The 16,801-nt window shown below is 44.0% G+C and overlaps 1 protein-coding gene across 4 annotated transcripts in view; it reads right to left on the reverse strand.

Annotated features, from left to right (window-relative positions):
• LOC104479353 (ubiquitin-associated protein 2-like) overlaps positions 1-16,801 on the reverse strand; it is an 84,167-nt gene that overhangs the window by 15,793 nt on the left and 51,573 nt on the right. For 3 of the 4 annotated variants that reach the window (XM_086769734.1, XM_086769735.1, XM_086769733.1), the window contains 5 exons: positions 14,766-14,949; positions 11,508-11,574; positions 9,259-9,454; positions 7,714-7,805; positions 6,760-6,810 (listed from right to left, as the gene is read on the reverse strand). In XM_086769734.1, the coding sequence (XP_086625860.1) occupies positions 6,760-6,810; positions 7,714-7,805; positions 9,259-9,454; positions 11,508-11,574; positions 14,766-14,949 (590 nt within the window). The remainder of the gene's footprint in view (positions 1-6,759; positions 6,811-7,713; positions 7,806-9,258; positions 9,455-11,507; positions 11,575-14,765; positions 14,950-16,801) is intronic. The other variant, XM_086769736.1, reaches the window with a different exon arrangement.

A 16,801-nucleotide genomic window follows, 5' to 3' on the forward strand; every position in this document is an offset into this window, starting at 1 on the left:
GCTTTGTCCTTCCAAGGTAAGCCCAAGCAAGACAACGCAGAAGTTCAGCAGCTTTGGCCTCCTCCCACAGGGGACAAAGAGATTGTTCTCCATGCTCAGTCACACCACCTCCACCACCACATCACTCCAAGGACACTGCTCCGTGCAAACACAAATGCCACTTCCCAAGCAGCAGGAAAGCGAGAAAACAAGTAGGACCAAATATATTCACATACACAGCAGGACCCCTCAAGATGCAACTTCCAGGTTGTACTACAGTCCTCCTGATGTTCCTTCTAGCCAGAAAAGCCCTGTGACACCAGGCAAGGGGATCTCATTGGATCTGTCTTCTCTGAGGTGGCTGAAGAAAGCAAACCCTCCCCAGACATAAACACAGAGGAGGAGAGGTAATGACACAAGCTGAAACATGGGGAATTCAAACAAGAAAGAATAAACACGCTATCTTTACCATGAAGGTGATACAACATCAGAAGAGAGCTAAGGGAGGTTGTGGGATGTCCATTCCTGGAGCTATATCCAAAAGCATCACTGCACAAGGCCATCAGCAACCTCCTCTTACACCACTTAACCTCAGCACCAGATTGCACATGGGACCTCCAGAGCAAAATAGATCACTGAAAACAATTTTTAAAATGGAAAAAAAAAAATTATGCACAGTGATTTAAAAAAAAAATCATCCTATGCAAAAATATTTCTGCAGTGTCTCCTTCATTGTTCAATAAGCAACAGCTTCGACAAGGCTTCTGATGCATCATCACAATGAGGTTCAAACCAAGGAAAGGGAAGCAGAGAGACTGTAGAAGCTTAATCAATAAACATTAAGTGCTGAAGTGATTAAACCCAAAGCAATCTCCTCAAAGGGCATCCAGACGTAGCTCCTGAGATTGCTGAGAAATACATCATTTTACATATCTCACAAAACAAAAAAAAAGAAATGATGGATTTATATGACAAACATGCCGAAAGTAAAAAACACACAACCAATACTGGAGAATTACATTGGGAAAACAGACTTTGTCAGGAAAGGAAATTCAGTGAAACACAACATGCATGAGAGCTAGCACAGGAAGGAAAAGAGAAACCACCAAAAAAAAAAAACCAAACCCCACCACACAACAAAAAGGGCACAACTGCCCCATATATCGCTACTCCAATGCTTTCACATCCCCCATTGAACCACAACACTCAACATTGCCCAAAAAAGTCTCCTCCCAATAAACGATCAAAGCACAGCACTGTCATTCCCCTTCCAATGCACAATTACTCCACCAATGCACTTCTGTAAGATTACCACAGCCAGCAGTCAAAAGTGAAAACCACAATCGGAAACTGTAACCTTGCTCCACAACAGCCACCCACAGCAAGCTCCCGTCACCACCCTGCGCATCCTCCAGCACCTCTTTGCCACCCTCAGCAGCCCCACCACCCCGCACCACTGGGACACCCAGGCATGCCATGACTTCCTCAACAACATCCAGCAGCTCCAGCAATGCCTGCCAGCACACGCCACACTCTTCCAAGGAAAAGGGCCACACAACCTGCTGCTCAGCATCAACAAATACTTCAGGGACATCCAGCAATTCCTCCACACCCACAACCACAGCACCTGGGACCACGTCTGCCTCAAAGCTTGCGTCTGCTTCTAACACCTTGCACAACCTCACCCAAACTATGTGCAACTAGCCCAACAGCCCCGCATCGCCACCACCACCTTGTCCCCTCCTCTGTCCCCACACCTCCCCTGGCCCATAGCAAGTGCTGCTGCAAGAACAGCCAACGGCCCTGCACCCTCAGCCTCCACTGACTGCTCCTCTATTTATCACACTTTTCCTATTTATTTCGACAATGGGTTTTACCTATTTATTCTCCTATTTATTCCACAGAAAATAAAGACCTGTTGCAAAAAAGCATATCAGTGCCTCTTGTCTCACAAGCACAGGAACGAGCCTCCAGGGTGGGGGGAAGCCACCTTCACTCAACACCTACGCCAAGCCCTGCTCCAAACAGGGCTCTGCACGTCCTGGGCTCACCCTTCTCTTTGGCACCTCCCCAAGCAGGCACTCTCCTCATCCTCTCTGGTTTCCCCATCATCAGCAGAATGATCTCTTTAGTCCCTGTCTCCTCAACATTTCCCACCTTCCATCTCTACTTTAGACTGACTGATGATCAGCTCTGGAAGCGGGTCAGTACAATGAAGACATGAACCTCTTAGAGTGGGTCCAGAGGAGGGCCACAAACACCAGAGGGACAGAATGCCTCTCCTCTAAGCAAAGGATGAGAGAGTTGGGGTTATTCAGCCTGGAGAAGAGAAGGCTCCAGGGAGACCTTCTTGTGGCCTTTCAGTACAGAAAGGAGGCCTACAAGAAAGATGGGGATGGACTTTTTCATAGGGCCTGCACCGATAGGACAACAGGTAACTGTTTTAAACGAAAAGAGGGTACATTCACATGAGATACAGAGAAGCCATTTTTTACCAGGAGGCTGGTGAAACACTACAACAGGTTGCCCAGGGAGGTGGTCCATGCCCCATCCCTGGAAACATTCAAGGCCAGGTTGGATGGGGCTCGGAGCAACCTCACCTAGTTGAAGATGGCCCCGCTCATCGCTGGGTGGTTCAGCTAGATGACCCTTAATGGTCACTCCCAACTCAAACCATTTGATGACTCTGCGAAGGATAGGCATGGCAGAGATCGCTTTCGTTAGGCTGACTTTGGCTACTCTTGCCACTTCAGACAGCTGTCATGACAACTCTCTTGTGCTACTTCGAAACACCTTGCAGCACCAACTGTTCTAGGCCAACACGCACAAGGTCCAGCCATGGATCTCCAACATCAGCCTACCTCCTGCAGTGACGGCACCTATGCACTATACAAGTGTCGTGCACGTGTTAGCACTCCAAGCACAGCATCCACCAACACAACCTTGCCTGATGAGGCTGTGGCTCCCAGCCCACCACCACTACCATGCACATGTTTCCTCTGCTCCAAAAGCTTTCAGAAAACACAAGGCAGCCTCTCTCACACGAGCACACCACCATCCTTGCTCTTGGAAGGCACCTGAAAACTTCAGCCAGTGCAACCTCCATCTCCTCCTCCCACTACAACTCCACAACCACATCAGCTGGCTCAGCTCCCTCTCCACAGGACTCTCTGATACCCCTCCTCTCCAGGCACAGGGGCTCAGGCCAGCCCAAATGATAGATCCTTCACTTACGGGAGGAGAGTTTCTCCTTTGCTCTCCAGCCACCTCAGGCAAAGAGGCAGAGACAACTCTCTTGTGTTGCTTGGAAACACCTTGCAATAATAAGTATTCTAGGGCAACACATGCATGGTATGAATCTTTAAATTTTCTTCTCTTCAGACTTACACTGTTGGACTTAATGGATACATCAAGAATTTTTTTTCCTCCATACGATTTACTATATTTATTTTCATTTTAGTATTACTCATTGATTTTTTTTTTCTATTTGCTTTCACAAATATGTAAATTGTGTCAAAAATTCTCATTTCCTGGCCTCTCAGAACCAATCCTCCCCTCCAAGAGGCATGCTTTGCACCAGCCCCTGCATGACCCTGCAGTACAGCTACATGGGGAAAAGGCACTCCTGCTCAGAGAGCAACAAAATATTGAGTAACGCACAGGAAGCGCAGGCTAATAACAGTTGAACTGCACTCCTAGAAAACATTTTGTTCTCTACCAGCGTAACTATGTGTATTAGGTTTGCTTTGCAAGGTTTTGGTAGCAAGGGGCTACAGGGGTGGCTTTTGTAAGAAGCTGTTAGAAGCTTCCCCTGTATTTGATAGAGTCAATGCCAGCTGGCTCCAGGGCGGGTCCACACCATTGGCCAAGGCTGAGCCTATCAGTGACAGTGGTAGCACATCTGTAATAAGCTATTTAAAAAAAAAAAAGGGGGGGGGGGGGGAACTACTGTGAAGTAGCCGCCCAGTAAGAGGAGTGAGAATATGTGAGAGAAACAACTCTGCAGATGCCAAGGTCAGTGAAGAAGGAGGAAGAGTGAAGTCGTTCCTGACAAGATTCTCCTGCAGCCTGTAGTGATGACCATGGTGGAGCAGGCTGTCCCCCTGCAGCCCATGGAGGTCCACGGAGGAGCAGAGATCCACCTGGAGCCTGTGGAGGACGCCACACTGGAGCAAGCTCCTTGCAGGATCTGTGGACCCGTGGAGACAGAAGCCCACGCTGGAGCAATTTGTGAAGAATTGTGGCCCATGGGAAGGACTCCCATTGGAGAAGTTTGTGGAGGACCATCTCCCATGGGAAGGACACCACACTGGAGCAGCAGAAGAGTGAGAGGAGGAAGGAGCAGCAGAGACATGTGATAAACTGACTGCAACCCCCATTATTCCCCCTCCCCCTGCACTACTCGGGAGGAGGAGGTAGAGAAAATCAGGAGTGAAGTTGAGCGCAGGGAGAAGGAAGGGGTGGGAAGAAAGTGGTTTTAAGATTTGTTTTTATTTCTCATTATCCTATTCTGATTTGATTTGCAAGAAATTAAATTAATTTCCCCAAGTCAAGTCTGGTTTGCCCATGACAGTAACTGCTAAGTGATCTCTCCTTGTCCTATCTAGATCCATGAGCCATTCATTGTATTTTTTTTCCTCTCTCTTGTCTAGCTGAAGAGAGGAGTGATAGTGTGGCTTGGTAGGCACCTGGCATCCAGCCAGGGTCAACCCACCACACAATGTCTCTCCTAGCCCCAGAATTGCAAATATTTTGTCATTTTGCTGCTCTGAAAATAATCCTATTCATTTCAGTTGACAATTCTTTTAAGGATCATGCCTTCATCAGGTAATTAAAATCTTCATTAATGCACTCAACTTTATTTTTTTTTTTAATTCAGGATGTGCAGCTGGACAGGGTTTTGTCTGGGACATCCCTGTACTCACTTTTGACTATCTGACTCTGGCTGTCCCCTGACTCCACATGGAGGACCTGGTACTGACTTGGGCCTTTAATCACAGCATTCATCCCATGATACTACTTTTCCAGATCACTGCTCATTGCTCCATTTCTGCCTCTATGGATACATTGTATCACTTAATCCAGTAACTTTGTTCAGTTGCATACTACTAAACTCTCTCTCCACGATCCTTATTCCAATTTTCTGAAAACAAAATTCTTTACCTTTCTGCAGTCTAGGCTGAGGCTCTTTATAAATCTGTCTGGGAGCTCAGCATCTCCCACATATCATTTGCATTCTGGATCCAGGTAAGGAAGAAAACTTTGTATGCTCTCCCTCCTGCAGCTCACTTGCATTTTTTTGCCATGATGTATACGCGAAGATCTCCACCTGTGAGCACCTCCAAAACCTGTCAGCTGCACCTACTGGCTGTCAATTTGTGTACTTGCTGTTCAACTCTACCTCTTGGTAAAAGAAAACATTCATGCTCAAATTTCAACTAGACTTGACAAGATGTTGTACTGTTGCTACAACAATTAAAAAAATCCTCCACTCAAAAGCATAGAGCACACTTGCTCCTATTTACAGAATTTGCAGATGGACAAATGCATGATGCAACAGTTGCTCTATATCAATTTACACCACCTAGAGAAACTGTTTGTGGATATTTTTTAAAAACAGAATATATAACATAAGCTCTTAATCACCATTAAATCACAGAATCATAGAATAGTTAGAGTTGGAAGGGACCTTTCAAAGGTCATCTAGTCCAACCCCCCTGCAAGGAGCAGGGACATCCCTGACTAGGTCAGGTTGCTCAGAGCCTCATCCAGCCTAGCCTTGAATGCTTCCAGAGATGGGGCCTCCACCACCTTTCTGGGCAACCTGTTCCAGTGTTCTATAACTCGCATCGTAAAAAATTTTTTCCTAATTTCTAATCTAAACCTACCCCCCTCTATTTTAAAACCATCACCCCTTGTCCTATCGCAACAGGCCCTACTGAACAGCCTCTCCCCATCTTTCTTGTAGGCCCCCTTGAGGTACTGGAAGACTGCTATCAGGTCTCCCCAGAGCCTCCTCTTCTCCAGGCTGAACAGCCCCAACTCTCTCAGCCTGTCCTCATAGGAGAGGTGCTCCAGCCCTCTGATCATCTTCGTGGGCCTCCTCTGGACCTTCTCCAACTGGTCCATGTCCTTCTTGTGTTGGGGGCTCCAAAACTGGACACAGTACTCCAGGTGGGGTCTCACCAGGGCAGAATCCCCTCTCTCGACCTGCTGGCCATGCTTCTCTTGATGCAGCCAAATGAACCAATTTGTGTTGCACTGTCCTGGTTCTGGCTAGGACAGAGTTAGCATTCACCTGAGCTGGGAGGAGAACTGGAGCTGGTGGCCCCTATGGCTGGGGCACCCAGCTGGGATAGTTAACTAATTAGCCAACAGCTGGGGTTAATTTACCCAAATTAGCCCAAGGGCTGTGCCATGCCATGGGACACCATGCTCAGTGTATCAGTGAGGAGGGTGCTGAGGGGAGCCTCCTGCTACCTGGGAAGAAACTGGGTGTGGAGCTTTGTTGTGAGCCTTTGTACTGTATTTGTATTGCATCACTGTTTTGTTTTCTTCTGTTATTGCTCTTAAATTTATTTTTCCTCCTTGTTTCATCTCAACCCACATGTTTTTGCTGGGTTTTTTTGTTTACCAATTCTCCCTTCTGTCCCATTGGAGGGGGGAGGGGAGGGAGTGAGAGAGAGACTGTGTAGTCTGGTCCTGATCAGGGCTGAACTATGACATGTACGCAATGAAGATAACTTGTTTAAAATTAAATAAACCAAGCCATTTACTTACCATTGGCAGCCTGGATTGAAGCATCTGGAGATCATCATAACCATAAATCTGCTTGAAGACAGATAAAAATACAACATCATTATAACACTTTCTCTGACACTGACCAATTTGGGGCTTTAAACAGAGTTTGACCTAGGCCCACTCTATTTTAAAGATGTATAGCTATACATTGCATTCTGCCATCATGGTGCACTGTAGCATTTTAAAGCTAGTAGAGCTAAGCTTAAAATGGCTTGTCACTCTGATGTTGTTTCTTGGTGACAGCACTCCTGTGAGAAGAGTTTGACTGTCCCATCTTCAATGTTGTTTTCACCAATGCATCATTCATCAGCTTGTGAAAAATCTACAGGGTATTCAGATTTGGGAGCAACAACCGCCTTTGCTGCAATCTTTACTTCTGAGAACAGCAGGATTTAAGATTTGATGAATAGACCACAAAGCAACCTACAGTATTCCCCTTGCATTCAGTATGATACAGAAAAATGATTAAAGTTTCTGATAAAAAAACCCCAAAAAACAAAAAAAAACAGATAACCAAAACTACATTGATCCTGGTCAGACATCAAAAAGCTATATACAGTCTTTCAAAGCATGAAAGACAGGACACATGGCACATTTAAACCATTACTATAGTAAATCTATTCCAATAACACAAACCTGCATGAGCCTAATTTTACTCAAAGGGTCTAAAACCTGATACCACTGAAAACCATAGCAACACATATATTTAGCTTCAACAGCAGCCAAATCAGGTCTGTACCAACAGTTTTGCAGTTTGTTAGCAGTAGTAAACCCCCATTGAATATATTTCATATATTCCTCAGCATTTGGAACAAGAATTCCAGGTGCAACATGTGCCAACAGAAATGCCTTGGCACAGACAGCAGGAGGTCTGGAGGGCCCACATGCACCAAGGGTTAAGCAATCAAGAGCAGGAACAATTAAATTGCTTACTGGGTAGGCAGGCAGAAGTCCTCCAGGTCCCACAATATACTGGTTATGTAACAAGGGTGGTACACCTTGGGGGAGGTTTGGGGGAGCTTTGCCTGTGGAATCAAAATACAGACACTTTAACAAGCCTTTAGAAAAGAAAAGGCTTCAGCATTGAGACAAGATAGCTCACAAGCCCTGGTGGTTGGACTGTCATAGTTTCTAAAGAGCAGAACTATGAAGAATAATTTTGTGCTGATTGATGAAAATGCTCAAAACAGCCTGAAGAGTTTAGCCATGCCTCAAGGAAAGGAAAGCACAGGCTACTTAAGACTGAAAACAGTTCCATCAGAGACCAGTCTGATTTTGTAATCCTCTTGGACAAAGTAAATTACAAGAATTACCGAAACCTCTCCTTTCTTCAGTCCTCTCCTGATGGTAAAATCTAGGCATTGTTCTCAGTCTAAGAGCACAAACTCTCTCCTTTCATTTTCTGCTCTGAAAACACATTCCCCCTTATAGCCAGCAATAGACTGGAAAGCACTAAATGCTGCCAGCATACTTTTTTGTGGGCGACTTATTGCAGCTGAGAATAGCAGAGAAGATTGAAATCAGCAGGTTAAGGGAGGTGATTCTGCCCCTCTACTCCGCTCTGGTGAGACCCCACCTGGAGTACTGCGTCCAGTTCTGGAGCCTCCAACATAAGAAGGACATGGACCAGTTGGACAGGGTCCAATGAGGGTGGTGGAACACTGGCCCAGGTTGCCCAGAGAGGTGGTGGATGCCCCATCCCTGAAACGTTCCAGGCCAGGTTGGATGAGGCTCTGAGCAACCTGATCTGGTTGGAGATGTCCCTGCTCCTTGGGCCAGTCATCAGACACTTCATGTAAAAAAGGTATGGTAATTTGAAATGAGAAATCCTTCTGTAAGTAAGCTTTATCTTAATATTGAAATCATTCACTTCCCTTCATAGGATTTCCTTTTAGCAGTTCAGGTTGATTAGAGAAACAAGAGAAAATTTAGCATTGCTCCCACTTTAGTGCAAGAAGCCTCCCACTTTCTCTCTCTGTGGACCCTTTTTCTGAAGTGCTATTTGCTGTGGAATGACCCAGACATCTGACACTTTTTTCCTTTCTGTAGATGTGGCACTAGGGATATGGCATATAATGATGACACTGTAGTATATTTTGAGACTGCCAAATGAACTCAAGTCACAGAGAATATTGAAATTAAAGCTAATGTGAACTCACAGCCAAGAGCTGATCACAACCTGGAATACAAACTGGGCAAATCTCCTAGCCCAGAACTTCCAAAATCAGAACTGCTCTGGTGTCTATTTATAAAGCTCTATGGGGATGGAATGTGCTATATAAATACCACATAACAACTTAACAAATATTTCAAATACACAAAACCAGGCAACTTTACAAGCCAGCAAATAAAGCATGCTGAAAATGCTAGTCAAGAGTGTGGATTTCTTAGCATAGTTATGGCTGGTAAGATGCTTAACTGACAGCCCTGCTGACTGAAGTCCTTTGTCTATCCACATGATCCATTAATATTGCGAACCTGAAGACACTAAGGGAGCCGTCCGTGTGGTAGCAGCTGGTATAGACACACTGGTAACGCACAGGCCAAGGCTGTTTGTAGTGTTCATACTGCTTGCCATGCTGACAACTGAAGAGGTGGTGCTAGTAGCTGAGGTTGAAGCATCTGAAAAGGTTGTTGAGGGCTGGAGCAAAGTTGTGTTCTCCACACTCGTGTGCTAGAAAGAAGACAAAAAGAATGAGGATCACAGAGCAAATAAACCACAGCGGAAGAAGCGGGGGAAAAAAAAAATTTAAAAAATATCCAACAATATTTTAAGTAACAGCAGCACATGCAAAATATATGCATCTAAGTTGCATGCTTGTGATTTTTAGGTATTCAATGAAAATTATTTAATGAGAGTTAATTCAAACCACTATATCATCACAAAATTATACCACAGTAACTATAATGTCACTCCATTGCATTATTTCTTGCCCTTTGCTTGTATGCTCCATTAAGCTAGTACTTGTTATGTTAAATAAACTCCTATATTCTTCCAAAGGACAGTATTTGTCATGGCAATCCCAGGAACAAATCCAGGCTGGGCAGAGAATGGATCGAGAGCAGCCCTGAGGAGAAGGACTTGGGAGCGCTGGTGGATGAGAAGCTCAACATGAGCAGACAATGCGCCCTTGCAGCCCAGAAGGCCAACCACATCCTGGGCTGCATCAAGAGGAGCGTGGCCAGCAGGTCGAGGGAGGTGATTCTGCCCCTCTACTCTGCCCTGGTGAGACCCCACCTGGAGTACTGTGTCCAGTTCTGGAGCCCCCAACACAAGAAGGACATGGACCAGTTGGAGAAGGTCCAGAGGAGGGCCACGAAGATGATAAAAGGGCTGGAGCACCTCTCCTATGAGGACAGGCTGAGAGAGTTGGGGCTGTTCAGCCTGGAGAAGAGGAGGCTCCGGGGAGACCTGATAGCGGTCTTCCAGTACCTCAAGGGGGCCTACAAGAAAGATGGGGAGAGGCTGTTCAGCAGGGCCTGGTGTGACAGGACGAGGGGTAATGGTTTTAAAATAGAGGGGGGTAGATTCAGATTGGATATTAGGAAAAAATTTTTTACACTGAGGGTGGTGGAGCACTGGAACAGGTTGCCCAGAGAGGTGGTGGATGCCCCATCCCTGGAAACGTTCAAGGCCAGGTTGGATGAGGCTCTGAGCAACCTGATCTGGTCGGGGATGTCCCTGCTCCTTGCAGGGGGGTTGGACTGGGTGGCCTTTGAAGGTCCCTTCCAACTCTAACCATTCTATGATTCTATGATTTGTTTTCAAAATACAGTACACCGCTATTGTGATTTCCTCAATGCACTTGTGGAATTTAAAAGATTAAAACTGTAGTGCCCTATAACAGAGCCAATGTGGTAAACTCAAATGCAGACCAGATGTATTACAGGAATACATGAGGATAAAGGAATTCCTGGCTTGAATCCAGCACAATAGTGTCTTAGCTGTAAGATGATTACATTTGCAAAACAGTGTCATCAACACATAGAAGCCGAAACAACTCTGACAACAGAAGAGAAGGCCATTTGGATAAGTGCAAATTTTTAAGTTACATATTCAGCAGGGATGGAGTATTACAAACCAAAACATGAACATAAAGAAAAGCAGTAACCTACCTGCATACCCCAACTGGGATTGTACAGAAGTACTCCACCACAGAACAAGGCAGCATCTCTCTGACTTTCGTTTGTGCAACCTCATCTAGAGCACTGTGTTCAATAACATTTGCCTTGTTTTCTCAAATGCACTAAATACACAGGTGACAACAATGTCACGTGGTAAACTATAAAATCATCTGTCACAAGGCATTTGTCATGATATGTACCATACCATCACCTGCATTTTGCCAGCTAACCGCTCCAGTGGAGACTGCTAACAGTCCACATCTTGGAGCAGTTTCAGACAAACACTTCTAAAGATATATTTTTTTTAAATACATTTGTTACAATAAGTTATTACTTTATTCCATGCCCCCTTGTTGGCATGAAAATTTCTTCTGCAGTTGTGTGACTAGCAAGTCTCTGTAATAGCAATTCCTGATCTAGTACAAATCACAAGTGGTAAACTTTTTTTACCACCAGAGGGCTAGCAGTCCTTCTTCCCTAAGATAAGGCTCTTTTGTCAGTTCTTAGCATACTGGGACGCAACCAAACTTTAAGATAAGGTCTTAATCATCAGATAAATTGACTATATGCCAAACATCTGTTGAAATGCAAATAGGACTTACTGTATGTGATGTGCTTGAAGACAACACTGAGGCAGGGGAGAGGCTGCTCTGATGATTGGAAAGGGAGCTAAAAAGAAATTGCAAAGAATTAATAAAACTAATTTTTCCTATAATTATTTTACATATATATCTATACACACACGTATGTATATATACAAACACAGAGTAGGTGGCAGGATATTAAAGAATAAAAATTGTAGGAGTGTGTATATACATATACACACACAGCAGGATATTAGTTAAAGAAAACAGTGTCTGTAAGGGGGTGTGTGTGTATATAAATACACATGCACACACACTTCTACAGGCATTTTTTTCTTTAACTAATATTCTACTACCTTTTAATGAAAAAAAACCTGATGTACAGAGACAACTATTACTAACAAGAAACACCTAAAACATCATTCATTTGTATTTATCAATTTACTAGATTTTTAGAAAAACTAAAGCTGCTTCAAGAATTATGTAACAATGACTCCCAGGCACATAAAGTCCAAAAGTAGAAGATGGTTCACATAACAAACAGCTTGTTTCTCATTTTTTCCCTGAGCAGCTGCTGCTGCCTGCCACAGGACACAGGTATTAATTAGGTGAGGCTGTGCTTTGGTTTGACTCACTATGGTATTTCTTACATTTTAATCTGCATAATGTTAGTTCAACCAGTTAGAACTACAAGGTATTTGCCCCATAACTCTGCCAAAACCCTTAACACTGTCGTAGTTCAGCCCCGATCAGACCAGACTACGCAGTCTCTCTCTCACTCCCCCCACCTTCCGAGAAAACAGGGAGACAAAATATAAGGAAAAACGGCTTGAGGTTTGAGATAAGGACAGGGAGACATCCTTAAAGTTACCGTCATGGGCAAAACAGACTCCACTTGGGGAAAACTATTCATTTATTACTATAAACAGCAGGAGAATGAGACAGAGAACAAGATAACCTCCCCCCACCCCTCCCTCTTCCCAAGCTTAACATTATCTCTACCTCCTTCCCCTCCCGAGTGGCACAGGGGGGAAGAGGGAATGGGGGTTGCAGTCAGTTCATCACACGTTGTTTCACGCCGCTGCTTCATGGTCGGGGGAAGAACTCCTCACATTCCTCCCCTGCTCCATCGTGGGGTCCCTCCCACAGGCCACAGTCCTTCGTGGAACTGCTCCGGCGTGGGTCGTCTCTTCCACGGGTGCAGTCCCTCTAGAACAGCTGCCCCAGCGGGCCCTCCACGGGCCACAGCCTCCTTCAGGCATCCACCTCCCCCGGTACGGGGTCCTTCACGGGCTCCAAGTGGATCTCTGCTCCTCCGTGGACCTCCATGGGCTGCAGGGGGACAACCTGCTCCACCATGGTCATCACCACAGGCTGCAGGGGAATCTTGGCCAGGAGCCGCATTACTCCTCCCCCTCCTTCTGAACTGACCTTGGCGTCTGCAGCCGTTCCTCACAACAGGCTGGTAGATGTCTCTCAGGATCTTTTTTACATCTTATTCACTTCTCATCTCCTCTCCACTTCTTGCAGCCGGGCCGGACCGAGTTGGGCCCAGTCGGCCACCTGGCGAGAGGCCAGAGGGTGAGGCCTGCAAGGCCCATGAGGCCTGCGCCTCCCCCTCTGCGCCTCTGCCCCCACTCAGCTTCTTCATATCTTCTCTCCTCTCTCTTTTTCCTGTTTTCCCATTCTTAAATACGTTATCGCAGAGGCATTATCACGAGACATTCTGCTACCAATCGGCTCGGCCTTGGCCAGCAGTGGGTCCGCCCTAGGCCTGGCCAAGTCCCCTGAACAAAGGGGAGCGACTTCTAGCAGTTTCCTACAGAAGCTACCACCTTAGGCCCCCCCCTACTAAACAAAACCACGACAACACACCCTCAAAAAACCAAACACACACACACACAAACAAAACCACACACAAACAAAAACAAACCCACCCAGTAAATGAAGAGCATCTGTGAAAGTTCCAAAATCTGGCAGTTTAATCAAGGCCAGTTCATATCACTACACTCCACCAAAAGACATTTCCTTTTTGAAAAGATGAGTCAGAACTATCAGTTCAGTTTTATATATACACTGTACAATATGAAAATAAAGAATCCTCTGCTGAAAAACATCTGCAGATAACTGTTTTAGGAAGTAATTCTGCTTTACCACTACCTTTTTTCCCTAGCTGACCAGGCCTCTGAACTTTTGTCAGTAACAGTAGCACTGACATTCATCTGTAATCCAATCTTTAAATGTCTCCCTGAAAGGTGACTGAAACCAGTTCTCAAACATTTACACTGACGAAAGTTATACCTTACATTCAAGGTCAAGAATGTAACTTACAGTACAGTATGAAATAAACAGAACGAACAATGAACAAACAAAACAAAGTCATTAAAAATATGCATGGTTTTGTCTCAAAAAGCCCCTTCTCGTGTGAAATTAGAAGCAAGAGAGATCCTAACCATAACAAATATTTTAGTATTCTCTATGGAAACAGTCACAAGAAAATACAGCAGTTTTCATAACAAAGCTGTAGGTTAAATTATATGCCCTAATTTAAGGGCAAACACTTCTGACAGCTCTTCAAGGTATGGGACCAGAATAAATCTTAGCAGTTTCATAGATTAATTTTACTTCGATTCTTTAAAACAGTTCCCCATCTGCAGGAACTACAATAACACCACTTCAGGCAGCAAGGAAAGAAATACTTCAGTCCAACATACAGTTTTAAACCATGCCCTCACCCATGCTCCCTAGCTCTTCTAATAAGCCTTAATTCACCATCTGACCTATGGCAGAGACACAGACAAGAGCCGCCAGGACAACTAAGTCAGACATACTTGGAATTCAGGCATCACCTTTTCACGGCACTTGGTATCTGCCCAACAACAGAAATACACATATAAATGAAACTATAGTATTTCAAAATTAGCCAAGAAGTAAACTGTTAAGGAATAATTTCAAACATACAACACTAAACAAACAGCAGGCACTGTAGACAAAGTAGGGAAAACAAATGAGAGGGATCAATTTAGCTAATTTAGCTGGCATGATTGAAGTCAAGAGTCCCTTGAAACACAAAGTTGTTTATACACCACGAAAACTTGAGGGCAGCAGCTGCTCTGTCATTAAGAGGCACTGTTCTCTTCTGAATCTCTCTCCTAATTCTAGTTAATGTCAGAAAAGGGACCCCTAGCATCTGATAGCCCCCTTATGCTATCACCCTCATGTTTGTCCTTTCCACAAAATTGAACTCCTTTCAGTTTATCACAACTCCTACCATACCTGCTTAACTGGGAAAGCGAGCTGCTGGCCAAATCACTGGACTGAGGCAAGCAGGGCAATGTTGCCACGTGCTGCGATGCTGAAGGCAGAAGCGAAGCAGTGGTGGATACCACGCTCGGCAGAGAACCAGCAGAAGGTATTGAGGGAGAAGGCTCTGTCTTAGGCGCTGGAACTGATGAAGTAGCTGCAATAAGTTAAAAAGAGGCTTTCAAAGACAAATTCCAACATATCTGACAACCCAGCCTGGATTCAGGAACACAGTATTACTCTCCCCTTGGTTTACAGAAACCTGACCATTAAGAACCAGTAAGAGTATCAAACAACCCAGCTATTAAGGAAAATTCAAACAGCAACAGAACTATCATTTTTTCCCTTTAAGCTCTTTACCTACAATAGATTTATAATTTTCACTGCTACATGTGTAGTAAACTCCAGTTTTCTACACTTCACTTCCCACTATCTGGATTACTAGCTCACAAGTCAATCATCATTTTAAAATTCCTTCCATTTTGTTATGTCAAAGTAATCTGTGCTTTTCAAGGCATTGTACAAATCTGCTTTTACCTACAGCTCTGTTTCTTCATTCTAATCTACACAGCACCTTTGATGATTGAGACTTAGATCACTGCAGTACAAGGGCACATAAAACTTATCAGTTTGGAGTACTCAGTCAAATGTGTAATGCAGTAGAATAAAAGAAGCTACAATAAAAGGCCACAATTGAGCATAACTTCAAGTATTTTTAATGGCTAAAGAGTTGTCAAATACTGACTTACTTCATTTGACCTAGATAACAAAAAGTTTTGAGCTTTAATATTACTTTTTAGGCTATGCAGAGTAAAATCTGCTTACCATAGATGTGCCTTTCCAAAGGCTCACTACACTGTAATAAGACACTAAACAACTCTATAGGCCAACATAATTCCCAGCTGTTCCTACACTTATTTCTTCTCCTGCAAATATAATACAAAGAATTAGAGGCACTCACCCACCAATAAAACTCAGAGAGAGAGTTGAGCCCTGCCTTCTGCTGGGCCATCACACCAGAGACCACTACCCAGTGGATCATCAGTAACTTGCAATGCATGTGAAGACAGTTTTAGAATGGTCACCAAACAAAAGTCAGATACACGCTTGGAAGTTACAAATCACAGTTCTCTCACATTATTGGTTTGGTTTCCTCACTAATTGACCCAAGTCAGGTTGCTGGACTGGGTGCTATGCAAACACAAATCAAGAGGTCTTGGCCTTAGCAATAAGTATGAGGGTAACTGACAACAAAGAAGGAAATTCCAACCCAAACTATTCTATGAAAACACGATGTGCAAGACAAAGAAACCCACAAGACAAGTAGGATGGTCAGAATTATAACACACCAGTCATGCTTTGACCTAAGAGTTTAAGGAGCTTGAGATCTAGATATTAAAGGACAACAGTAGCAAAGATGAAGAGATTAGCAACTAAGAATATTAGCAGCACATACAGAAGGGAAAAGGTCAGCACTTCAAATATTAAGAAGAAAGAATTTCAAAACAGTTTGGATGCATTAAATAGATACATGGAAGAAGACTGATTCCAGTTTATGTGCTTGAGATACAGAAAAAATGAAAAGTGTTCTCAGAAAAGAACTGGCATAGAAAAAGGAACTAATAAAGCTATTAGAAAAATATTAGGAATTCTCAGATCTTTGTTTTCCACAGCAAAAAGACAAATCCTGTAGTGAATTTCATAAATTGTTTACTAATTCTGTACATGAGAGTAAGAAAGTTTTCCACTTGAAAGGTTGCCTTTATATATAACAATCTTTTAAGTGGTAACTGTTTGGGCATATACACTCCTCTTGCACATTTAAATTGTAGTTGGCACTAACAAAACACTGTTTACAGGTCTGAATATTCAGCTTCTTTCTACTCAGAAGTACAAAAAAAGTCCCACTATTGACCTACCTGAAGAGATGTTTTGGAGGAAGATAGACCTAAAATTGAAGTGTTAGAATTCCAAAAGTGTTAATTCACACTGCTGCCCTTGAAACTTCC

Source organism: Chlamydotis macqueenii, chromosome W, assembly GCF_036417535.1.
Source record: "Chlamydotis macqueenii isolate bChlMac1 chromosome W, bChlMac1.mat, whole genome shotgun sequence".
Taxonomy (NCBI): domain Eukaryota; kingdom Metazoa; phylum Chordata; class Aves; order Otidiformes; family Otididae; genus Chlamydotis; species Chlamydotis macqueenii.